This window comes from Hyperoodon ampullatus (assembly GCF_949752795.1).
Source record: "Hyperoodon ampullatus genome assembly, chromosome: 6".
In the NCBI taxonomy this organism is placed as follows: Eukaryota; Metazoa; Chordata; class Mammalia; order Artiodactyla; family Ziphiidae; genus Hyperoodon; species Hyperoodon ampullatus.
In genome coordinates, this window is record NC_136919.1 from 25,699,775 (window position 1) to 25,725,097 (window position 25,323).

Genomic DNA, 25,323 nt, shown 5'->3' on the forward strand with positions numbered 1-25,323 from the left:
GGAGGGGCCTGCTCCTGGCTTTCCTAGAGGGAGGTTTTCATTTTGGTTCACAAGATGCGGAATTTGGGCTTTTGAGGGTCCTCCAACCTAGGAACACACAAGGAAGCTGCAGTTTGTGGAGAAGAAGAAGCAAGAGGTAAAAACCTGGGGCACCTGGCTTTGTGTCCCAAATTGCCCACTTCTTTAATTGGAATGAGAGCTTTCTAACAGGCAGAGCTGCCTAAAGATACAAAGGCCCATCTCAAATGTCATTAGCTTCCATCCTGGAGGTGGGGAAGCTTGTAAGACGTGGCAGGGACTGTAGAGAAAATAGAAGCATCAGAGGTGTGTTTGTGTGTTGGGGGGGAGGCAGCAGAGGGTCACCTTCAGGTCCCTTCCAACACGAGTTTTTGGGTTGCAACTGTACGACCTCACGCAAATCCCTTTCTTTGGGCTTCAGTTTCCTCATCTGTAGAAGAGGGTGGCTGTGAGGTCAAGTCAGAATGCAGGTCAGGGAATGTTCGGAAAGTTCTATGCACAGGTGTGACGTTGTCACCACTTAAGGGCTGTGACTTTGTCTTTTAGAAGTGGGAAACCCAGAGCTGGTCCTCAGCATGGGCTTGTGTGAACTGGGGAATTAAATTGACATTTAAGTGTCAATATTTTTAAAGGAAAGAATTCGATTGGTGACCAGCTTGGGCCTGCCAGTTCCCCGAGCAGCACTTGGTCACACATGCTTTCAGAGCCTTGACTCAAGTTACAGACATGTGGTCCTTTGGCCACAGTGCTCCAGGGCTGACCTGGGATGGGAGGGCTGTGGGACAGGACATCCGAGAGCTGGCTGTGAATCCTGAATGCCCACGGCTGCAGCGCCCAGTGGTCATCAAGCACTGCTTGGTCTCTTTATTTTTTATTCATTCACTCATTGATGTTCTCACTGACTCAGTGCATAGCAACTCAGGGCCCTCAGTCCATACACTTGGAGATTGAGATGAATATGACCTCGTCCCTGTCCCCAAGGAACTCACAGTCAAGGGGTGGGAAATAAGCCTTTTGTACTGACATTTGTTAAGCACTCTGGGTTCCAACTTGATCTGATTCTATGCACACCACCACTCTCTGGTACAAGGAGAATCGTCTCCATTTTCCAGATGAGGGGAGTGAGACTTAGGTAAAGGGACCTGCCTGCTGTGGCACACCCTTAAGATCAGGGCTGGGATTTGAACCCAGGCATGCTGGCCTGCAGAGCTCATGCCCTAGAGCATCCCTGAGAGTGTGGTATGGTGGAGAGGTCCCAGAATGGGAGCTGGGAGGCTGAGGTTCTGACTTGTGGTGAGTCTTGGTGTTGCTGTCTATAAAAAGAGGAGGAGACTTCCCTGGTGGCGCAGTGGTTGAGAGTCCGCCTACTGATGCAGGGGACACGGGTTCGTGCCCCAGTCCGGGAAGATCCCACATGCCGCGGAGCGGCTGGGTCCGTGAGCCATGGCCGCTGAGCCTGCGCGTCCGGAGCCTGTGCTCCACAACGGGAGAGACCACAACAGTGAGAGGCCCGCGTACCACAAAAAAAAAAAAAAAAAAAAAAAGAAGAGAAGGCGAGCGAGAGCTCTGGTTTTTAACCTTTTCTTCATCTTAGAGACACCTGGGAAGCTTAGGCCGCTGCAGGTGTCCGAGTTCACTGCCAGACCAGCTGAGGAGCCCCTGGTGCTGGGGCTCATGCTCCCAGGAGACTGTACTGGGCAGCGAACATGGAACCCCCCAGGCCGGCTGTGATGCCTGTGGCCCTGGGCTCGCTGAACAGTCCCCCTGCTCCTCCGCTCCTCAACCCAAGGGACACACAACACACCAAGACTGCATGTCGCCACGGTGATGCCACACCAGGTGCAGCAATACTGGCTGGCGATGCACCTTCACACAGAGCCAGTTTTCCTTTTTCTTTTTCTAAAACGTTTTATTATGGAAACTCTAAAAATTCACAAAACGACTTAGAATAGTATAATAACCCCCCCACATACAAATCACTCAGCAACATTACGCGAGTCGTGCTTTATCTGTTCCACCTCCTACAGCCATCTTTTTGGAGTGGAGGGAAGGGGAAGACTGGAGTATTTTAAAGCAAATCCCAAACACTGTATCATTTAACTCATAAACATGTTAATGTGTATTGTTAATAGGTTGATCTGGGACCTTTTTTTCCCCTTAGCCACAGGGTCATCCATCAGTGGTAATAATGGATGTCATTATCTATCTAACAAAATTGACAGTGGTTCCTTCATATTATCTAATACCCTAATTATTTAAAAATGCCTTTTTTCACTTAGTTTGAATCTGAATCCAAACAAGGTCTACTTTGTGTTTGGTTGATGTGTCTCTTAAGTCTCTTTTGGTCTATGATTGTTTCCCACCTACTTTGTTCTTTTTGCCATTGATTTATTGGGAAACCTGGTCCAGTTGTCCTTAGATCCTTTATAGTTTGTGCTTTCAGGACCTGGCACTTGGTGAGGGCCTGGTGAGACCAGCTATGCTGGTGACAGTGTCAGTGGTTTACTACTGCTGAGAAGTTCTTTTTTTTTTTTTTTTTTTTGGCGGTACGCGGGCCTCTCACTGCCGCGGCCTCTCCCGTTGCGGAGCACAGGCTGCAGACGCGCAGGCCCATCGGCCATGGCTCACGGGCCCAGACGCTCCGCGGCATGTGGGATCTTCCCAGACCGGGTCACGAACCCGTGTCCCCTGCATCGGCAGGCGGACTCTCAAACACTGCGCCACCAGGGAAGCCCTGCTGAGAAGTTCTTGATCAACACATATCAACACCATAAAACGGCATATTGTTGACCCAGACACTTTTGTTCTAGGAATCAATCCTAAAGGAGATAGTCTGTTATGTAAAAAGTCTTTGTGTACATGGTTGTTAATCTCAGTATTGTCCATAATGGAAAAAAACTAGACACAGTTTAACTAGCCAACAATAGGGGAGTTAATTGAATTAAAGGATGTTCAAATAATGGAACATTATGCAGCTATTAAAATTATACTTATTAGGAGTATTTAATGATGGAGGAAAATACTTACCATATAATGCTAAGTGGAAAAAAAGCTGGTTATGAACTTCAGTATACTGACTGGGCCGACCCTGGGGGAGTCCTAGCCTAGTGGGACCAACACACACACAACTGAGCTTCAAGTCAGGTGGTTCCACTGTGGTCTTAACTATTTAAAAATAGACACATGCAAAAACCCTGGAAGGAAATACCCTCCCTAAATGTTGGCAGTTGTGGCCTTAAAGTAGTAGAACTGTGAGGGTTGGTAGGTTCCTAATACATGGTGGTTTTTCCGTCAAGGGGGCTTCTGACTTTTCCAATGAGATGTTTAAAAAAAATTTTTTTTAATTTTTCTTTTTTGGCCTCTCCATGTTTGCCAGGGTCTTAGTTCCCCGACCAGGGATTGAACCCGGGCCATGGCAGCGGAAGCATAGAGTCCCAACCACTGTACCACCAGGGAATTCCCATCCAATGAGATTTTTTAAAAGCTCCAAGAAGAGAGAGAGAGAGAGAGAGAGAGAGAGAGAGAGAGAGAGAGAGAGAGAGGTGTGGGGAGAAAGGTGAAAGAGAGAGACGAACATGCAGGATTTCATCGTGGCACATAAGTAATGAAGATAGATCACCCTAAGTGCCTGTGTCAGGAATCTGTGATGAATTGAAATGTGTGCCCCAATTCCTGAGCAGACAGTTTAATAACACAATAGGGACAGTCATGGGAGTACCCACTCTGGAATATCTTTTGGATCATTTTGAATCTCAGAGTCACCCAAGGCAGTGGATGAGAGGGGCATTCATGTCTGGCTCTGCCACACCCCTCTCTCTGTTTATTCATGTATAAAATGGGGATTGTAGAACCTTCTCTCTGGGATGTGGTGAGGATTAAATGAATTAATACATGGAAAACTTTACCTGGCACATAGTACACGCTCAACAAATTAGGTATATAGAACTGCTGCATAAGCCTCCTCTTGAAATAAGCACAGTTTCTGGAGAGAGGAGGGGAGTGGGAAGGGGTGCCCAGTGTTCCACTGATATCTTGTTTTCTTTAGGGTGAAGCTGGGGAGGGGCTTCCTGGCTCCCTTGGACCTGCTGGACCCACGGTGAGATTCCCACCCAGGGTTGTCACATGCACAGTGTGCAGGGGATGGGGATGCACAAAACAGCCATAGGCAGATCCTTCCCGTCTGCCCCCAAGTGCCCTCCAGTCAGAGCTCAGTTCTCTCTCCTGTACCAGGACTCTCTCATAGAGTCCAGAAGCAGAAACTATTTACATCCCATTTATATCCTGTACCCTGAAAGACCCCCAGGTCCCTCAAACTAAGCACATCCCAAACTGAGCTTGTCACCATGCTCCCAGGCCTGCTCTCCCCCCAGGGTTCCCCTGCTCTGGGAATGGTACCCCATCTTCCTGATCATGAAGAGAGAAGCCAGGAAACATCCTCAAGTGCCCCCCCTCAATTAAGTCAGTCCCGAAGCCCCCGAGTCTAGCTGTGCAGCACCTCCTCATCCCTTGGATGCTGGCAACAGCCTCCTGTCTCCTCACCTTTATATCATCACCTCCCTTCTCCCACCTACATGCCCACACTGCCACAACCTGCCTAAACTCAGCTCCAACCCCTAACCCAGCTCTTCCTTATTCGATGATTGAATTAGGCCTTGCCTGGTTCCCATCTTCAGGAACTGAGTACCAGAAAGGTGTTTTGGAAGTTTCCTTTTGTTCTTTGGAGGAATTTGATGGTATTCAACAAGTACATAATGAGGGCCTTCTCAGTGTCAGATCTCATGCTGGACACTGGGCACCCAGAGGTATCTCAGGATTGGGCCGACCCTGGAGGAAATCCTAGCGTAGTGGGACCAACACACGCACAACTGAGCTTCAAGTCAGGTGGTCCTACTGCCAAATCCAGACCCCCGCAGTGGCTGGTGGGAACACAGAGTAGGAGAGGTGCATTCTCTCTGAAAATGGGGTTGGGCAGGGCTCCATGGAGGAGGTGACCATGGAACTGGGCCTTGAAGGATGAGTAGGGATTTGAAAGGCAGCAGAAGAGGCTGTGAAAGAGTGTCCTGTGTTTGAGGACGGGCTGTGTGTTGGCCACACAGCTGGGAGGGGGAGAGGGAGGAGGGCAGCTGTACAGGGGACCGGGAGAAAAAGCCAGAAGGAAAGTTGGCAGCAGCAGTTGTAGGGCCACAGAATATGGGAAAACTTTCAGTGACACAGCTGTCCTTGGAGAGTAGCAGGTGAAGCTAAGCCGTGGGAACTTTTTCTCTGTACAGGTGGGAGCGGAGGCTGAGGGCTCCAGCCTGGGCTGGGGCTTGGACGTCGGCTCTGGTGACCCAGTGCCCAGCGAGGAGCTGTTAAGAGTAAGTGTGAAGGGTTAAACAGCCTAGTGTTGGGGGCAGCCTTCACGAGGATCCAGGAGGGAGGGAAGGGAGGGACACAGGGGCCGATAACAGATGAAAGCAGATTGCCACCGTTGATAACTCTTGCGGCTGATGGTGGGCTCCTGGACTCACTATACTTTCCCCTCTATATTTGTATATGTTTGGCATTTCCGTCTTCCATCAGTTTTAAGTGAGTCTGAGCCTTAGTTTATAGTCAGGAGCCCCCCTTTGCCACTTGCCTCCTTCCCCCGGTAGCCTTCTCCAGCAGGCTCTTTCACAGCAGGTATGCCCATGACCTTCACCTCTACCACCTGGCTCTGCCCCCCACCCCCTTACCCATTACAGAGACCTGCTGGCCTCTTCTCTAGATAGCATTTCATACTTTGGCTTCCAGACCCTTCTCAAAATCCTTCCTACCCTGAGGTGGCCCCCTCCCTACCTCTCCAGACCACTTATTCTGCCTCTTTGGCACCTCTTGCTCTCCCAGCCTCTTGCCCAAGGCTGGGCCCCCACTGGTCCCTCTAGATTTCCCCTGGGAGCACCTCTCTTCTCAACTGCATCTCGTGCCTCTGTCCCCAGGGCCCCAACCTCATCTCCATCCCTTCCTCTGAGCCCTCGTGCTGAATCCCCACCTAGAAGGCGCCACTCAGCTGCCCATATGCTCACTTACCATGACAGGGCTGGAAGGGTTCAGGACTCACTGGATGAGTGGAGCGGGACCCAGCTGGGACTTCCAAGGTGGTGGCATCAGCCAACCCAGCCCGAGGCTAAAGAGACTAGTACATTGCAGGGGTGTTTTTAATAAGGGTTCACAGTAGGCAGTTTTGGGCTCACCTCTCAGGAAATCAGAAAACTAAAGTAGAGTACCTCTGAGAATTCCAACAAATTATATTCTTATTATGTACATACATCTAGGGAGAAAACATGATATAATGCGCCTAAAAAGACCTGGATTCAAATCCCAGCTCTTCTTCTAACTAGCTCTGTGTGTGAGCTCTTGAGCAAGTCACATCATGTCACTAAGCCTCAGTTTCCCCATCTTCTAAGTAGGAATACCACTCTCTACTTGTAGAGTTGTTTTCAGAAATGGAGTGAATGGAACATATATATTTGTCCCCTCCTCCCGCACTGTTTCTTAACAAGGTGTCTATTTTTAGGGTCCTCCAGGTCCCCCAGGCCCACCTGGCTTACCTGGGATTCCAGGAAAACCAGGAACTGATGTTTTCATGGGACCCCCTGGATCCCCTGGAGAAGATGGACCTGCTGGTGAACCTGGTCCCCCGGTGAGCTGCCAAAGCCATTGCCCCCACTCTGTGCCTATGGGGCTTCCTTTAGCCAGGGAGGGGGTACAGACTGCAGACCGCAGCGCTAAGGCTTACGACAGAGAGTGAGGAGCTAGCTAGCGTTTGTAAACAAATTCCTCCTCGGCTGAGACATTACTAAGACTCATAAGAAGCAGCAGCCAGGCTTCCCTGGTGGCTCAATGGTTAAGAATCCGCCTGCCAATGCAGGAGACACGGGTTCGAGCCCTGGTCCGGGAAGATCCCACATGCAGCAGAGCAACTAAGCCCGTGCGCCACAACTACTGAGCCTGCGCACCTAGAGCCCATGCTCCACAACAAGAGAAGCCACCGCAAGGAGAAGCCCGTGCACCGCAGCGAAGAGTAGCCCCTGCTTGTCGCAACTACAGAAAGCCCGCATGCAGCAATGAAGACCCAGCACAGCCAAAAATAAAAAAATAAATTAAATAAATTTATTAAAAAAAAAAAAAGCAGCAGCAGCCAAAAAAAAATCACCCTACACATTGTTTTGCTGCTTTATCTTAGTATAGGAACTGCAGGCTCGTGTAGAATCTCGGAATCGTAGAGCACCAGTGCTGGGCCCGGGGTGGGAGGCCCCCAGAAGCTACCTCGTCCAGCCCTGCCCCCGACTCCCCACAGAAGAGAAAATGCAACCCAGAGAGTGAAGGACCCTTATCCACAGATGCACAGCCGGCTGTGGCTGAACTGGGGCCAGGACAGGTGTTCTGCTATGGGCTGACACAAGGCTTTGGACCCACTGGCCTCACCCGCTTGGTCTTCCCAGCCCTGGCCTCCTTTTCCAAAGAGGGTTCATATATATATATATATATATATATATTTTTTTTTTTTTTTTTTTCTTTCCGGTACGCGGGCCTCTCACTGTTTTGGCCTCTCCTGTTGCGGAGCACAGGCTCCGGAGGCGCAGGCACAGCAGCCATGGCTCACGGGGGCCCAGCCGCTCAGCGGCATGTGGGATCCTCCCGGACCGGGGCACGAACCCGTGTCCCCTGCATCGGCAGGCGGACTCTCAACCACTGCGCCACCAGGGAAGCCCGAGGGTTCATATTTGATTCTTCTCAGAGATGTTGTGGGCTGATTATCCTTGATGTTCCTCAGGGCCCTGAGGGAAAGCCTGGACTTGATGGAGCCTCCGGCCTTCCTGGAATGAAAGGGGAGAAGGTACGGAGAAGAGGGGGGCGGGTTCCAACACGGGGAGTCACCAGGCGCAGCCTGCCTCTCTGACGTCTAAGCCTGACCTTGCCTCTGATCCCATCCTGGTCCGCACTGCTGGATGTCTCCCCCTCCTGGAGCTCTTTATGCCCAAACCTGCACTCAGCGTCTTCCCCTGCCCACTCCTGCATGTCCCCAGCTTCCGTGAATGGCACTGCCATCCACCCAGCCCCCTCTCTCTCCGCCCTGACCTGACGTTCATCTCTCCTCGCCTGCAGTGTGGCATCAGGCTCCTCGCTGGTGCCCCCTTCTCCCCACCCACAATCCAGCCTCCAGCTACCTGCCCAGTCCATCTTCCTAGAGCAGGCTCTCACCACTCACTGCCCTCTCCACTGAGAAAGCGCCAGCGGCCCCCCCGTTGCCTGCAGGACAGAGCCCTCACTACGTGCAGACCTTCAAGGCCCTTCCCGACCTACCTTTCCAGCTCCACCTCCCGCCGCTCCCTTACACACCGGGCCTCCAGGCCAGCCAGCCAGCCCTACTGAAAGGCTCTGGGCTTGCACAGCCTCCTGGCCCTGGCCTGTGGTTTCCCCTCTGGGCTGTCCTTTCCCTTTCCTCATTCTCAGAAGCCCAGTTCAGATATACCCTCTGGGAAGCTCTCCTGGACTCTGTGAGCAGAAAGTACCCCTCCTTCCTCTGCTTCCCATTAGCACAGTACTGATTCTGCAGGACCCCTCCAGCCAGGGTCACTGAAGCTGTTTGCTTACCAGTCTGCTCCCAGCCTTACAAGCAGGGCGCAAGCACTGTCTGTGTATCCTTAGAACCTAGCCCAGTCTTCTGTGAGCAGTTTGATGCATGAATGAAACTTCTTCAGGTGCCCTTTTCACCCTCCGATCCTCAGTCTCACATGCCCTCAGTCTCTCCCTTCTCTGTAAGCCCCTGTAGTCTTCTGTTAAGCCACGTGGTGCTGTGGGGGCGGGGTTCCTGCCCCTACTGCGTTCCCATGTTCTGCAAACGGGGGCAATAAAGATAAGGTGAGCTTCCTTCTAGGGATGTAGTCGTGAGCTTCACTGGGGTTCAGAGGAGGGAGGGGCCTCCCCTCTGGGGTGGGGACTGGAGGCCTTCTGTGTACCCCACCTGGACGGAGCTGTGGAAAGTGCTGACTCCCTAGACACCATCCTTGTCACTGAGTTTCCAGTTTCCGTCAGCTCTCAGGAGTATTTTTATTGAAACAGTAACTTGATTTTCGTGCAAAGCTCATTTCTCAGAAAAGGAAGAAACAATTGTCGAGCTTTATAGAACTCATTTTACATGTACTGACTGTTTCATAAGAAATTAAATTTTGCAGGAAACGTCACAAGACTTACTCTCATCTTCCTTGTTCTTCTTACCAGCTTCCCTGCCCCCGCCACTCCCCCCACACCCCTCCCCCCACACCCTTCCCCACACCACCCTCCCACACCCCTCCCCACACACACCTCCCCACACACCCCTCTGCACACACCCCTCCCACACACCCCTCCCACACACCCCTCCCCACACACCCCTCCCACACACCCCTCCCACACACCCCTCCCCACACACCCCTCCCCACACACCCCTCCCACACACCCCTCCCACACACCCCTCCCCTACACACCCCTCCACACACCCCTCCCCGCACACCCCTCCCCCCACACACCTCCCACACACACCCCTCCTCACACACCCTCCTCACACACCCCTCCCACACACCCCTCCCCTACACCCCTCCCCACACACCCCTCCCACACACCCCTCCCCACACACCCCTCCCCACATCCCTCCCACACACAATCCCTCCCCACACACCCTCCCCGCTCACCCCTCCTGCACACCCCTCCCCCCACACACCTCCCACACACACCCCTCCTCACACACCCTCCCCACACACCCCTCCCACACACCCCTCCCAAACACACTCCCTCCCCACACACCCCTCCCACACAACCCTCCCCACACACCCCTCCCCCCACGCCCCTCCCCCACACACCCCTCCCCACACACATCTCCCCCCACACCCCTCCCCACACACACCTCCCCAACACACTCCCTCCCCCCACGCCCCTCCCCCACACACCCCTCCCCCCACACCCCTCCCCACACCCCTCCCACACCTACCCCTCCCCCAACACACCCCTCCCCCCACGCCCCTCCCCCACACACCCCTCCCCACACACATCTCCCCCCACACCCCTCCCCACACACACCTCCCCAACACACCCCTCCCCCCACGCCCCTCCCACACCCACCCCTCCCCCCACAGACCCCTCCCCCACACACACCTCCCCACACACACCTCCCCGACACACCCCTCTCCCACACACCCCTCCCCACACACCCCTCCCTGGCTGGTCTCGGACTTAAAAATACCCATGCCCATGCCCACATCCGCACACAAACACCCTCACAGGCGTATTCTGCAGCTGCTCAGCCACTCGGTTGTGCACAGAGCAGCAGGCTTGCCCAGACTAATTGTGGCAGATAAATCACATTTTTCTTCCTGGAATTTGCTGTGAGGCCTAATTTGTTGCCCTGTGTGTGTATGATGTTTTCTGGTCAAGGAAAAGTAGACTCTAGAAGGACTTGGAAATTTGCATCTGGAGAGCTGGAGGAAAGCCTCGCACATGACATTGACCCCCCCACCCCCATGCCCCCCAAAAAAGTAAACCAAGGAGAATAGTCTGAATGTGAAATAACAAAATTTGCTAAAGAAAATGAATAATCTCAGGGATGTAACAGCACATAAGATCCAATGATACATTTGATCCCTGATGCCCCTCTACAGTCTCTGCTCAGCTTACACACCTCCAGTGACAGGGGACTCATCTTCTGCCTTCATATGTACAAGCTGGATAAAATCATCTGTTTCTGAGAAAGATAAATCAAGGTCCCACATATCTTCTAGAACTTCCTTTGAAACTGCTACAAGGTATACTCTTGATTTGAAAAGAGTCAGGAAGGCAATTGAAAAAGTACAGTTTTTTACCTTATGAACATCTTTTTCTTGAATGGGGTCAACTGGCAACACAATAATAATGTTTTCAGAGGATAGAGTCCAGAAGTCAAGAGATGGGACTAAGTTAACTTCTATTTCACAGTATCCCTGACCGTGATTTGACTTGTTACTTGAAAAATGCATAAGGTTCGTACTTCCTTCAAGAACAGATTGCGTCAGGCAGCAGAAGATGGTGTGGCTGGTCACACCCGAGAAAAGCAGACACAGAAACTGTAGCCTGCAGATTGGGCAACAAAACTGGAACCCGATTCTTTCTGTTTCTGCCCGGGATAAAAGGTCACACTTAATTTTTCCCATGTCAGGCCAGCAGGCAGGGAAGTGACAGAGTCTAGCCAGCCAGCCTTGCTTCCCTCTGCAAGCAACCCTCTCCTCCCACCACCCCATAGAGTAACGGGATTCTTTCTGTGATTCTCTCTTCAGGTGTGTCTCTTCTGTTATTCAACCCTTCTGTAGAGTGCTTTCTCTCAGCAGTTATATATTTTTGTCTCTAAGGTCTCTAATTGATTTTTTCTTTTTTAAAAAAAGGTATTTATTTATTTATTTTTGGCTGTGTTGGGTCTTTGTTGCTGCGAACGGGCTTTCTCTAGCTGCAGTGAGCAGGTGTTACTCTTCATTGTGGTGCACGGGCTCATCATTGCGGTGGCTTCTCTTGTTGCGGAATACAGGCCCTAGGCACGCGGGCTCTAGAGCGCAGGCTCAGTAGTTGTGGTGCACAGGTTTAGCTGCTCTGCAGCATGTGGGATCTTTCCGGACCAGGGCTCGAACCTGGGTCCCCTGCATTGGTAGGCGGACTCCTAACCACTGCGCCACCAGGGAAGCCCTGATTCTTTTCCATAACCACTGTTCTTATTTCATAATAGTTTGTCCTTGTTTCTTGGCTGTTATATCCTCCCTTTTCTCCCTGAGAATATATAGTATTTACTTAGACTCCTGATTGGATCCTGTTCTTAGCTGTTTCCTCAGGAAACCTTCCATGGTTGATGTTGTTGTTTCTCTTTCAGAGTGTTGCCTCTCCTCAAATGTGTAGTGTTTCTTGTTTGTGTGTTTGCTTTAGAAATTGGAATCCCTCTTTAGTCTGTTTCCTGCCTCTGTACAAATTACTAGGGAGTTGGGTGGTAGGTACTTTTGCAAGTTTCAGGAAGGTGATGGGAAGAGTAGGATGTGCCATCAGGCAGGGCACCTCAACAGCTGATCTTAGGTGTTTGGGGTACCCCTGGACCTCCCAGGGTCCACTAGCCACCTGGGGCTCTGCCCTATCCCTTTGCTCCAGTAAACAACTCTTATTATCGTTGTAGCAGGAGTGGAAGTGGGAGGTGAGGGGAGACGGGCAGGGCTCCATGGCTATCTAGCTCCAGAATTTCAACCTATCTCCCTGTCAGAGCCACACCCTGCTCCCGGCTTCCACTCCTCCCTTGCCTGATATTTTTCTACCTGTGGTTTCTCTCCACCACTGAAGCCTCTGGCTTCAGCTTCCCATGTTTTCTCTTTGCCATTCCTCACTGTTTCAGATTCAGTATCACTCGCCATCTTATTTTCGAGCATGGCTATTTTGGAACTATCCACTTGGTCATTTCTATGGATTTGATATAGGAAGGGGAATCTGGCCCAGGGAAAGAGGGGTTTGGGAGAAAGCACAGCCTTAGATGGTGGGTGTATCATCGTGTCAGGGCCTTCTGTGTGGCCATGCAGTTGCTGGCTTCTCTTGCGGGTGCTTCTGTGGTTTCCTTGGAGGTTCTCTAGCTGGGGGCCCCCGACTGAAGTGCAGTGTCTCCTGTGGCTGACCACTCCCGACCATCATCCCCCATTGGTCCTCCCCTCTATCTGAGCTCACAGCTGGCTCCTTTCCTTGGGATCCACAGCTAACACCCCAGGAAACCTGTACTGTGTCTCCCATTGGTGGTGGACACGCAACCTGCTTTAGAGACCCCCCCACCCCCATTCTGGGGCTATTCCAGCCAGCTTTTGGTCTTTAGATTTTTCCAGAAGAGAGCCAGCCATCATCCACATATCTCCAAAAACCTAGGGAATACATATCAAATTCTTGAAGTCCCTTCCCTTGGCTTCGAGAAGGGGAATCGGGCCCACCCAGTACACTGACAGCTCTCCAAGGGAATTCTTCCTCTACAATCTCTTCCTGGTTAATCTTCAACTTCTTTTCACTCTTGAGGTAGGTAATGAGATAATAGTTGGAAGATGGGTTTCACAAGCTTTCAGCATGACCTGCTTAGCAAACTCACAACTACTGTAATGGGCTCAGGTTTGAGACATCAGTCAGAACTGAGCAGGAAGGGTCCCATTTTAATGTCCTGTTACTTAAGAGTCTGCAATCTTGCATTTTCTTTTAAACATACTTAATGAAATATATATTAATTGGCCCCCATTTTTTTTTCAGGGAGCAAGAGGACCTAATGGCTCATTTGGTGAAAAGGTAAAAAATGAAAATGAAAAAGAAAAAACTTTCTCCTCCTTCCTCCCCTCTCTCTGGGTTTAGTATAATTGAACTGTTGGGCTAGAGTATTGAATATATAAATGTCATGGATCAGAGAGAAACATGTGGAAGGAACTGCTTGGGGAAGGCAGAACAGCTGAAGCAGAGTGAATAACCCACCAGGTTTTCTCCTTTCTCACCCACTCCACCCTAATTCACTCGATGAGCGCCATTAGCTTATCTCCAAGTGAAATGTCAATTGGCAAGATGGCTGTTTCTGTACAATTAAGTAGCGCTGATCAGAGAATCCAACGATCTAATTAAGTTCAAAGAACAATTTTCTGACTCGGTTGCGGATGTTGTTCCTTCCATGAGTGACTCCAAGGCTAGATAATCAGCCTGTCCCCTTCCTTACAGGGTGATCCCGGCAACAGAGGCTTACCAGGACCCCCAGGGAAAAATGGACAAGTTGGCGCTCCTGGGGTCATGGGACCCCCAGGGCCCCCTGGGCCCCCTGGGCCCCGAGGCCCTGGATGTACAATGGGACCTGGATTTGAGGTACTTTTCCTCCTTTCTGTGGTTAAAGAACAACGTGCACTAAGGACTACTGGAAAGGCCAGCTAACTGAACGCCAAAGTGGTGCTGATTCCCCACTGAGCCCCAGCACCACACCTGGCACAGGGAGGTGCTCGGGAATCAGTACTGAAATTCTCATTCTTCTTCCTTCCCTAGGATACTGAAGGCTCTGGGAGCATCAGGCTGTTGCATGAGCCCAGAATCTCTGGACCAACGGCTTCAAGTGTAGGTTGACTTTTTACACCTTCATTTTGAGGGTTGTCATGCTGTCACACTGGAGTGGAGAAGCTGTGGGGTGCCATCCTGGCTCCGCTACTTTCACTAATTCACCCTCTCTGCGCCTCCAGCTTCCAGCTGTGTGGTGGGGAGACCAGGTGCTCTTTATAGCTTGTTTCTTTGAGGAGTAGCACAGAGGTTTTGCACAAAACATCATGTGGGAAAACTTGAAAATTATCTTTCTCTCTCTCCACAGTCCCTTACCATCAAGCATCTCTGCTTCGTTGCCTCCTTCCTGCTGCCCATTCAAGACTCACACTTTGCCCCATTTCAGAATCCCTTGCTCCTAACAAGTACCCTTCCCTACTACATCTACCCCCCAGGGAGGTGTTGTCCATCTTCTTCTATGATACCTGCTCTCAAGAGGACCAATCCCCAGGATCTCATTATATTTGAGATCCAAGTGGTACCCAGAGCTGAGCACACCAGTGCAGGAGGCTCTGAGCCTCGCAAAGGGGAGCAGCACAGCCCCCTCCATGATTGAATAGGAAGACCTCCCCCACACCCCAGATGCAGAGTGCTCTGGGTTCAGGGTCAAAAGGACACTCACCCCGTGCTGGGAGAGGGCCTCTGGTCCTCTTATTGTCTGTGAGATATTCCTTCCTTCTGACTCTGTGAGGGGAATTTGCCCCTCATCTTTTGCTCCCATTATCTGGGACAAAATCCTTGTAAGAGCTTAGGGAGAGACGGCAAGATGGGAGGATAGATGGAGAGTGGGCAAAGTGAATAGAAAAAAACCCAAAGAATATTTGTTTGTCTGTTTTGCCAGGGTCCCAAAGGAGAAAAAGGAGACCAGGGACCCAAGGTGAGGTCACAGATCTGAAGTGGGGGTGAGAGAAATTTTCAGCCTGGTTCTAGGAGCATTATCCACATACAGTGAATTTTTTTCCACTCTCACTGCTATATCCAGGGTGAAAGAGGGATGGATGGAGCCAGCATTGTGGGACCCCCTGGGCCCAGGGGGCTACCAGGGCGCATCGAGGTCTTATCTAGTGTGAGTATCACCAGGTATCACCAGCATGGTTGCTTTTGCTAAAGGGGAGGGAAGGTTGTCCACAACTTCAGGGCCTTCAGGGCTGCTCTTTATGCAGGGGGCACATAGCTGGCATCTGCTGTTGGAGTTCCTACCTGCCAGCATGGCCCACCTGTCTGCTCCTACCCTGGTACCTCTATTGTCACACATAGTGTGTCCAGAACCCTCTGTTCTGGTTGGCAGCATTTGCAGTCAGGAGACTGAGTGTAACAGAGCTGTAACCAAGAGGCAAGGAACATAAGTGGGGGAATGAGGGAGGAAAGATGGTTTAGGTTATGAGAAATCAAGGAAGATTTTCTGGAAGAAGTCTCCTTGAGCAGGGACTTGAAAGCTAAGAAGGATTTACCAGGTAAGTATGGAGGACAGGACTTCCAGAACTCAGGTGGTCAAGACACTCTGAGCCGAAGCACAGAAGAGAAAAACATGGGTGTGTCCAAGGCACAGGGAGTTGATGGGCACGGGGTGGGTGGAAAGCAATGGAAATTTGGAGAGAAGACTGGGATGTGGGCTGGGACATGATCACAGTCCACTGAATATTAGAACATCACATTTGTGAAAAACTGTGGCCCTTCCAAGAGAAATAATGTCATACTGGTACATGACAGAAAGACAAAAAGTCCCAAATAAGTGGAAAAAAGAATGACTAGAGGTTTGTTTTTTTTTTTAAGTATGATTAAAAAATATCAAGTATGGGTAAGGGTGTAGTGAAATAGATAATCTCACGTACTTTGTTGGAAGTGTAAGTTGCACGGCCCCTTTAGACAGCTCTTCGGCAATGTGTTAAAACTAAAAATGTTCATACCGAAAACGTCCATATGGAAAGACCTCCATGCTGTATGATTGAGTGAAAAAAGCAAGTTGAAGAATAATACCTACAGCCCAATGCCATTTATATAAAATAACCACATGGACAAACACACACACACACACACACCCAACAACACTGTTTTCTGTGGGTATTAATATTAATTTATAATTATATAACATATAACTATAATATTTAAATATATTTAAAATTATAAAAGAAAAAAGGCATTTATGTATGGTGCAATTTTAAGATTAATCAAAGAGGAAAGTGATAAGGCAGCTCAGGACTGTGTTGTAAGTGGGAGGGATGGGTGTGTTGGCAGTGGGTGGGTGTTGTCAGTGTCTGCTTGTGTCTGCCATGTGGGGTGACTTCAGTTAAAGCCTCACTGCCAGGAGCAAGGTGGGATGCGTGCCACCCTCTGTCTCTTTGTCTGATTTTTTCTCTTTTCAGCCTTTGATCAACATCACCCATGGATTCATGAATCTCTCGGACATTCCTGAGCTCGTCGGGCCTCCGGTGTGTATCCACAGCTGCCCTAGAGTGAGGGTCCTACCCAGACGCCCCAGCTGAAACTAAGTTGGGTTGGTTTGGAATCCTTTGAGCTCCTGAAGCATAGAGCTAGAGTGTCTCGAAGTAGTAGAATAGAAAGAGAGTTTTGCATTTCTGAGAAGTTGCTGTCACATTAATTTGTGCAGGGAGTTTTGTCCAATGCAGTGGAAGCTTCCAGTCCCTTGCATCAGAAATATGTGTAATGGAAATCAGAGAATCATAAGTAACAAATTGATAGATGTCTGAGCAGTGCTTTGGGCATGCTTTTATTTACATGATCTCATTTCCCAGAATGGGAGGAGCCTAGAGAGACCTATGGGGAAACTGGCGCATGAGGAGGGAATGTGACTGGCTTCAGTCTTTCTGGCCCCATTTAGAGATCAGGAACACACAAAGAAGCTACCTTATTTCTGCAAGTCCACAGAGTCTGTCCATGACACAACAGAACCTAAGAGGAAGGAAGCTTTCTCCTGCAGTCTGTGCAACGAATCCACACTGCATCTTCTATATCTGCTGGTGACAGCTGGGGAGAGAGGAAAGAGCTCTGGCCGTAGGAGCCTTGGGTTCCAGCCCCATCTCCTCTACATAATGCTCTGAGACTCTCATCATCTCTCTGATAGCACCTCACCAGCCTTTGGGGCAGCTTGTAAGAGGTGATGGATGTGAAACTGCTTTGCAAACTGTGGCACTCTGTGGAAGCCGACCCGGAGATTGAGGCTTATACTTCCACAGCTGCGCAGTCCAGATGTCTGCCGGGGCCACCCGCCCTGCAGTCCCCAGTGAGGTTGGCCTGAACCTCTGCCGTCCACATCCTGGGGAAAATTCAGTGCCCTCCCCAAGGCTTCTGCAAATATCCGCACGATTCCTTTAGAGCCAGTATCTCCTTCTGCTGAGTGGCCTCTGTTGGTGGGTCATTTCACTGTCTCTCCTATACTACATCCAGTGGGTCTCCCTTTCCTTGATTTCTACTAAAATCATCCAAAACACCCCAGTAAGCAAACCCTAAAGCAAACAAGTCATTTCACAAAAGTTTTTCCCAAACTATTGGGGATTTAGAGTGTTAGGTGGCTTAATTCTAAAGCAAAACACAGCCCAAGATCTAAGAGTCAACATCTCTGTTCTAAGAGCCCTTGGGCCTTGTCTGCCCCCACCCCTTCTCTCTTCTCCCCACCCGAGAATCCTCCTTCTGTCCCAATCCCTGGCCTCCTCTTTGGCAAATCCAGGCCCTCAAGGGTCCCCTTCGTCCCTAACGGAAGATCAAGATTTTCCTACTCAGAGGCAGTTCCCTCCCAGCTGTACCTTTATACTTTTCTACTCTACTATATGTACACCATATAGATATATGTATATAGTATATTATATGTATATATATATATATACACATATACATTATATATATATATATATATGTATGTATTAGTCCTTTGTTGCTTCTGCATCCTCAGATTCAACCAACCTTGGATAAAAAGTGCTGAAAAAAAGATTCCAGAAAGCTTCAAAAAGCAAAACTTGAATTTGCTGCATGCTGCCAATTATTTACATAGCTTTTACATTGGTTTTACAGCTATTTACATAGCATTTACATTGTATTAGGTGTTATAAGTAATCTAGAGATGATTTAAAGTGTATGGGTATATGGAGTATGGATGTAGGTTATATGCCAACACTACACCATTTTATATAAGGGCCTTGAGCATCTGCGGATTTTGGTATCCACAGGGGATCCTGAAACCAATACCCCTCGGATACCAAGGGACGACTGTACAGTATATTGAGAAAGTTGTTGCCATTCAGTTATATCTCTCTGTATATATATATTCTGCCAAACTCTATGTCTTTAATAGGTATGTGGGTATCTGGGCTTGGAGGAAAAAGAGTCCTGGCCCCATGTAGAGTGAACCACAAATTTTCTGTTTCCTGGAGCCTTTAAAATGGCTGGTCCTTTAAAATTCTCCCTCTTACTGAGGGAAAAGAACTGAGTCTCACCAACTGCCCCCACTTCCACCCCCAAATACCCCAGCACACCCTTTGGGCCCACTCCTCAGAGTTTAGGAACTTGTTTTCTGAGAATATTTGTGGAGGTTGAGCACTGCATTCATTGCCGCAGAGGTTTCTGACGCTGAGTGATTTCACAGAAGAGGAGGCTGGGACTTAAAGTGCCGAGAGTCCTGGCTCGGGGGAGCGGAGGCTCCAGACTCCTGAGCAGTTTCTGGCTCTGTGCTAACTAGTGTGTGACTGCACGGTTCCTTCCCCTCCCGGGCCTCGGCATCCTCTGCAAAATGGATCCTGAGCCCCACTGTGTGGGAACGTGCTTGGGCCTTTGGATGGTGCTGGAGGGAGTGGGCCCCTGAGGTACAGGTTCCTGCTGGCCTGGAAATGCTGCTCCTAACCTGGCTGCTTTGTCTGTCTGTGTCACAGGGCCCCGAGGGCATGCCTGGGCTGCCAGGATTTCCAGTGAGTAGCACAGTAGCCATCTTCCTTTGTGTCCCGAGGCGGTGTGCATTCTGTTCCTTCCACCTGGAATGCTGTTCCTCTCCATCTGCACAACTGACCCCTAGCGCCGTCTTGTTCATGTAGCCTTTCCTCGTTGCCCCCATCTGGAGTGATCCTTCCCTCCTTTGAATCCCATAGGGCTTTATTTTCACCTCTGCTGTCGTTCTTTTCTGCCTTGAATAACAGTTATTTGTACCCTTATCGTTTTTTCCTCAACTGTACTGTGACCAGCTTGCAGGGGGTCAGGTCTTGTTCATCTCTTTCTAGCCCAGGGCAGCCAGAGCCAGAGCTGGAGTCGGTGGTTGGCTTCCTATACATGAGTGGATGAATCAAGCATTTCAAATAGATAGAGTCCGAGTAGATAAAGTCCCTGGAGAGAGAGGATGGTGGCGATGGAGGATGGAGAGAGGGGAATCATAGCCTGGAAGTCCACAATTAATAGTCTGTGTGCACCACGCTGTGGGGCTTCCACCATGGAAGGTGAAAATGCATTTCTGTGTCGAAAGTGATCAGTTTAGTCTCAAAGTTTGAGCCTGCAGTGAAGCCCAAGGCTCCAGAGTGAAATCTGCACAATTTCTCCATACACTGCAACTCTGAAAGGCCTAATGCCAATGGTGACATGCGCTGCTTCCAGGATAAATGAAGGAAATTTATCAAAAAATGTAATAGAAATTTGTTGTTGATGGTAGAATTATAATGATCTCTTTTTCTTTTTTTTTTATACTTTTCTGAACTTCTACATTTTTTAAAAGGAGCATGTGCTATGTTGACACTAAAAATACATGGGAACTAGACATTAAAAAACAGGAGAGGGTGGCAGCCATGGAGAAGGCCTCTTAATTAGGAAGAGGAGAGGCCAGGACTCTGAGCTTGAGCTCCGGCCCCAGCTTGGCAGCTCCAAAGCCAGAGCATGTTCCAGACACATTTTTCTCTAAATGACTGGTTCTGTGTTCCTGAGGGAGCCCTAGGCTCCCCAGAAGAGCCTCTGGGACCACTTCAGGAGCAAGGAGGGGGCTAAGTAGGCAGGATCCAGGCCACTGCCGAGGCTCCATTTGACGTATTTTATACATTGGGCTTTTCTTTGACTTTACTTGAAAAAGGAGAATGAAAAGAGTTTCACTGCTAAAAAATAATAATAACAAATATTTGAAGGCCACTGCGTTAACCCAGAAGGTAGGGACTTATGGAAAGGTAAATTGCAATAAAGTGTTGAACTTCTTTTTTAGGGGCAGACGTCTGGCTGTGTGAGTCATTGTCACAGATATTAAGTGTATGTTGGAGCTGAGACGAGGTCACCTCTGACCGGGTGTGCAGAATTTTGGTTCTGCAGAGGGAATGGCGGTGGCGGGCGGGTGAGGGGTGCAGGGAGGCTAAGGGGATAGGCTCGCCCCTGGTGGAGTGACGGAAGTGGAAGATGAGGCGCTGAGGCCGGCTGGGGTCAGTTTGGGTGTCAGGCTAGGATGTTTGGATCCCATCCTGTAGGTAGTGGGGAGCCAGAGAAGGGGCAGGATTCATGGAGGGTGAATGATGGGGGCGGTGGGCTGCAGGACGGCCCCGAGGACCCATGGGTGAGCAGAGGCAGCAGGCAGTTTCAGTGGTACCCATTGGAGGAAACCACAGTTCAAAGAGGAGTGGGGCCTCCAGGCCGCCTAACACTCAGTGCTGTCTTCTTTCCACCAGACCACTATTTCTAGACCACTTAATATTAGGAAAACATCGTGACTAATTGTGACTTCCATTGGCACTCTGTGTTCTTTTACTTTCTGGAACAACAACTTTGTTTAGTTAAAGCATTTTGATCTTAACAAACCACCAACTACCCTCCAATGATTCCTTCTAGGGACCCAGAGGACCAAAAGGTGACACTGGTGTGCCTGGATTTCCAGGGCTAAAAGGAGAACAGGTAAGCAGGGCCCAGCTATCTGGGTGGGTTTGTGCTCTAGAATTTGGTAAATATTTCAAATGGGCTGAAAGTAGCTGTTAACTTTTTAAAAATTTGAGATATAACTCACACACCATAAAATCCACCCCTTTCAATTGTGAAATTCAGTGACTTTTAGTATATTCACAAGGTTGTGCAGCCATCACCACTACCTAATTCTAGAACATTTTCATCATGCCAAAAGAAACACTGTATCTAGTAGCAGTCACTCCTGGGCTGTTAACTTTCATGATCTCAAGGTTCTTCCAGGGTGAAGGTGGGGTGGGTGGAGAAACAGATTTTCATCATAGTTTGGAAAGAGAACTCAACCCAACGCTCCCTTGAACGCTGTGCTTTGTCTAACTGCCCGCGGGCACCTGCATTAGAGTGTGCACTGCCCGAGGGCAGGCACATCCACTTTCTTTTCTGTAGCTCCAGTACTTAGCACTGCGCCTGGTACACACATGGCACTTAAAACATTTGTTGGATGAAAAGATGTATAAGTAATGAATACAATGATGCTAATATTTAGAAATCATTATTTTATTAAACTATTATTAGTATAAGCGGGGGCATTCTGCACTTGGATGGCAGTCTTGGTCCAGAAGTTTTGGAATATTTAGCATACAGAGCACTTCCTGAAAATTCCAAGGGCATTGAAATGACCTTTGTACCCTTCCACCTTTGCCTCTTAGAATTAATTTCCCAGTTGGTTTTTATAGATAAGGGGAGAGTGACGTCCATAAATGGATTGCAGTTATTCTGGATTGGATTCATTTATTCATCCATCCATTTATATACTCATCCAGATTACAACCATTCCCTAAGGTGTGCCAGCCAGTTTCCTATACTAGGCACTAGATAGAGAAATAAGATGTGAGGAACAGACATGCAGACAGCCAGCAGAGTGCATGGTCGTTGCTGTAACGGGGGTCTGTATAAAGCCAGTGGGAGCAGCCCTGAGCCTGCCTTGGGGAGTCAAGGAGGGTGTGTGTGTCTCTAAGTGGAGGCAGCATTAGGCTACTCTCTTTCCTTCCTCCCCCCACCATTTTCCACTAGCCCCACAGAGGGGGAGAGAGTCTCCAGTGTCTGTTGGGCCACAGTTCCAGGGAGTGGAGGGCTCAGTGTGCTGGGTCTGAGTTTAGCGTTACATGGGACCATGTCTTGGGATGCCTTTTGCTGTCCCGGGGCTACAGAGATGGCGTGGGGTCAGGGCAGTTCTGGCTTGGGAGAAGGCCTGGTCAAGCAGGATTGGCTCTTGCTTTAAACGCTCTGTTTTCTATATGGCGAGGTTGGGTGGATCTAGAGGGACCTACGAGCCGTCTCTCCCCTAATCCCCTGCCACTTTGAAAACCAGGAAAAGCGCCCAGGCAGGTCTGCTCTGATCCTCGCAGCCAACGCGCTTTCTCTCTCTCTGCCTCTAATGCTTTTGTGCTTGCTTCTTCTTGCTGCTGGCGTGCTCAGGACTGCTTTTCCTCACCAGCGAAGTGGTAAGATCCAAATATCAGGTGTGGGCTTGGGGGATGGAGAGGAGAGGCTGCTTGGCTTGCTTTGGCACCACTGCCTTGGCTGCTTCCAGCCCTGTTGAAGGGAGACTTTTGTGTGGTCCAGCCCAGTTCCCCAGGGGCTAGCATTGAAGTTTGGGGCCAGAGCCTTGAATGGTTCCTCTCCCTGGCCTTTTCTCTGGACATATATCTTCTTGGAAAAGCCTCCTGGGATAGCAGATGGCCCTGCTGAGTACAGGATTGGGGGCAGGATCCTGTGTCCCTGCCACCTGTCTACCCATCTCCCCCATTTCCCAGCAACTGAGATAACTTTTCCTGATCAAGTGAGCATTTGCACAGGAGCCTGGAGTTTGGAGGCAAAGTTCCACATGGAGACTCAGGGCCCCTGTGTTGGAGAGGCCTCCACTGTTCATGCTGTCGTCACTTTCCCAATTTTAGATGTTTTAACAAGACTAAGGATTGCAGGTGAGAACAGATCTCAAGTCGAGTTGTTACGAAAGCAAGCCACCAAATATATTAGGAGCCAGAGGTTCTCAGGGGGGAGCCACACAGCCAGAGGTGGGACGGACCTTGTTGGGACTGATTCCTGGAGGGTTGAGAGTAGGGATGTTGATCTGGCAGCAGCGGGAGCCCCAGAGGGGCTTGCAGGACCCCAACCTGTGCTTTCGGACAGTAACTGATGTACATGGAGGGAACAGTCCAGAGAACATTTAATGACTTAGGAGGCTGTGCAGTATTCTAGCAAGAGGTCATGTCGGGCCGTGGGGCCAGAGAGGCAGCGTGAAGGCCAGAGAAATCATGGCGATGAGCCTCTGGATAAGGCGGTGAGGCGGAGGCCCGGCTTCATCAAAAGGTTCTCTGAATTGCAGGGTGAGAAGGGAGAGCCGGGCGCCATCCTGACGGGGGATATTCCTCTGGAAAGGCTGAGGAGCCGAAAGGTAACTATGTCACCAGACCCTGAAGGCACACATCTTCTACATCCTATCTTTGTTTCTGTCGCAAACCGTGTTCATCTGAGTGACAAGTCCGTGTCCCCCTGTTTTAGGGTGAACCTGGAGAGCATGGAGCCCCGGGACCGATGGTAAGCCAGAGCAGCTCGCCCCTGCATCTGGACTGGGGTTTGAAGCATTTATCGTACTTTGGCTCAACTAGATTGAGTTGTCCCAGCTGTGAAAATAAAAAGGATGTGGCAAAATGTATCTGTGTCAAGGGTAGGCTAACTGCAATTAAATAAGATCTCAGTGGTTCAGCACAATAGCAGCTTAGTTCTCACTTAGGCAGAGTCCACTGTGGTGGTTCCCAGTTGGGCATCTCCCCTCCAAGCAGTGACTCGGGGACCCAGGATGCTTGCATCCTGTGACTCTGCCCTCTGGTGGATTCAGGGCCACAATGGCATCTTCCAGCTGATAGGCTGAGGTTGGGGAGGGGAAAGAGACCATGGAAGATGATGAACTCCACTTCTGGCCAGACCTCTGATGCAGGAGGCGGGGTGGGGGGGGGAGTGGGGGTGGGGATAGGTCTCAGAAATGTGGTTTAGCTGTGTGTCCAGAAGGAGAGGGGAAGCGGATGGTGATGAGACCCACAGTTGTATGGGTCTTGCCAGCTAAAGATTGTCATTACCCAGGGAACCTGGGCCTTTTGGCTTCTGGTCTTGGATCTGCTGCCCATTTGCTGTATGACCTCAAACAAGTCCTCTTCTCTCTCTGGGCTTTTGTCTTCCCATCTATAAGTGAGGGTATTGAATGAGTACTAGATGACATGATAGGGTCCTTCTTGCCTTACTGCTCCAGGAATCTATAATTTTGGGGGGCTGCTGAACAATTTTTAAGCTACCAGTTCTCTCCAGATGAACCCTAAACTTGCCCCTCATATATTTCTTCCCAAAGAACAAAGAAAACTCATAGAACATCCACCATGGGTCAGACAGTGATGCTTCAAGACAGATCATCTCATTTCATTTTCACCACCCTAAGAGGCTAATGTCAGAACCCTCATTTTATAGACCAGGAAACCGAGGTTAAAGAGGTTAAGTAACTAGCCCACTGCCATACAGCTTGTTAGTGACACAGCAGGGATTTGAGCCCAGCCTGTTAAACTCTGTGTCCAGGTTTTTCCCAGCACACCTCACTGCCTCCAGTTGACACCTTCATTCTTCTGAAACATTTTGAGCTGGAGAACTGCACCTTGGGGTTTGAATGCGGGGTTTGTTTGAAGCTGGATCTCAGGCCTGGGGAGAAAGGACCTCACATTTCTCTAACAGGCACGTGTCCTTGAATGGCCCGTAACCTCCAAGGTGCATCCTTCAAAGGACCTTCTAAAGCCTTTGGTCCCTTAAGCCAGGCAGAATGGATGCCCTGGAGAGGTGTCCTTGGCCCTAGCTGCAGGCTAATGCAGACTGGGAGAGTCTTGTGTTAACCACTGAGTAACACTTACTAATACCCAGTATGGTGGGAAATACTAATTGTTAGCAATGGTGGCCGGCAAGCTGCTGCAGATGGCCAGGGTAGTTATTGCCACTGAAGCCCATCTGTGCATAGCTTGCCAAGCACAGACAGTAAGGGGGCACCTTCTAATTTGCATAAGGTGTCATATGGGCTGTCTATGGCCCTCATGACTAGTATAGCTTACAACACTAGAGCCTTGTTACTCAAAGTATGGCCCATGGACCAGCATCATCAGCATCACCTGGGAGCTCGTTGGAAAAACGAAGCCTTATGCCCCACCCCGGATCCACTGGATCTGCATTTTGATGAGATCCAGGTGACTTGTGCACAGTGATGTTTGAGAAGCCCTGCACTAGTATGTACCACCACGTGGCCTGTGGCCTGTT

At 49.9% G+C, this 25,323-nt stretch overlaps 1 protein-coding gene across 1 annotated transcript in view; it reads left to right on the forward strand.

Annotated features, from left to right (window-relative positions):
* COL15A1 (collagen type XV alpha 1 chain) overlaps window positions 1-25,323 on the forward strand; it is a gene marked incomplete at both ends in the record, with an annotated part of 69,339 nt that overhangs the window by 20,629 nt on the left and 23,387 nt on the right. The window contains 14 exons of the mRNA XM_079706684.1: window positions 4,064-4,114; window positions 5,289-5,375; window positions 6,554-6,679; window positions 7,814-7,876; window positions 13,297-13,332; window positions 13,750-13,890; window positions 14,065-14,133; window positions 14,954-14,989; window positions 15,095-15,178; window positions 16,476-16,541; window positions 18,993-19,028; window positions 20,908-20,970; window positions 23,363-23,431; window positions 23,539-23,574. Coding sequence (XP_079562810.1) covers window positions 4,064-4,114; window positions 5,289-5,375; window positions 6,554-6,679; window positions 7,814-7,876; window positions 13,297-13,332; window positions 13,750-13,890; window positions 14,065-14,133; window positions 14,954-14,989; window positions 15,095-15,178; window positions 16,476-16,541; window positions 18,993-19,028; window positions 20,908-20,970; window positions 23,363-23,431; window positions 23,539-23,574 — 963 coding nt within the window. The remainder of the gene's footprint in view (window positions 1-4,063; window positions 4,115-5,288; window positions 5,376-6,553; window positions 6,680-7,813; window positions 7,877-13,296; window positions 13,333-13,749; window positions 13,891-14,064; window positions 14,134-14,953; window positions 14,990-15,094; window positions 15,179-16,475; window positions 16,542-18,992; window positions 19,029-20,907; window positions 20,971-23,362; window positions 23,432-23,538; window positions 23,575-25,323) is intronic.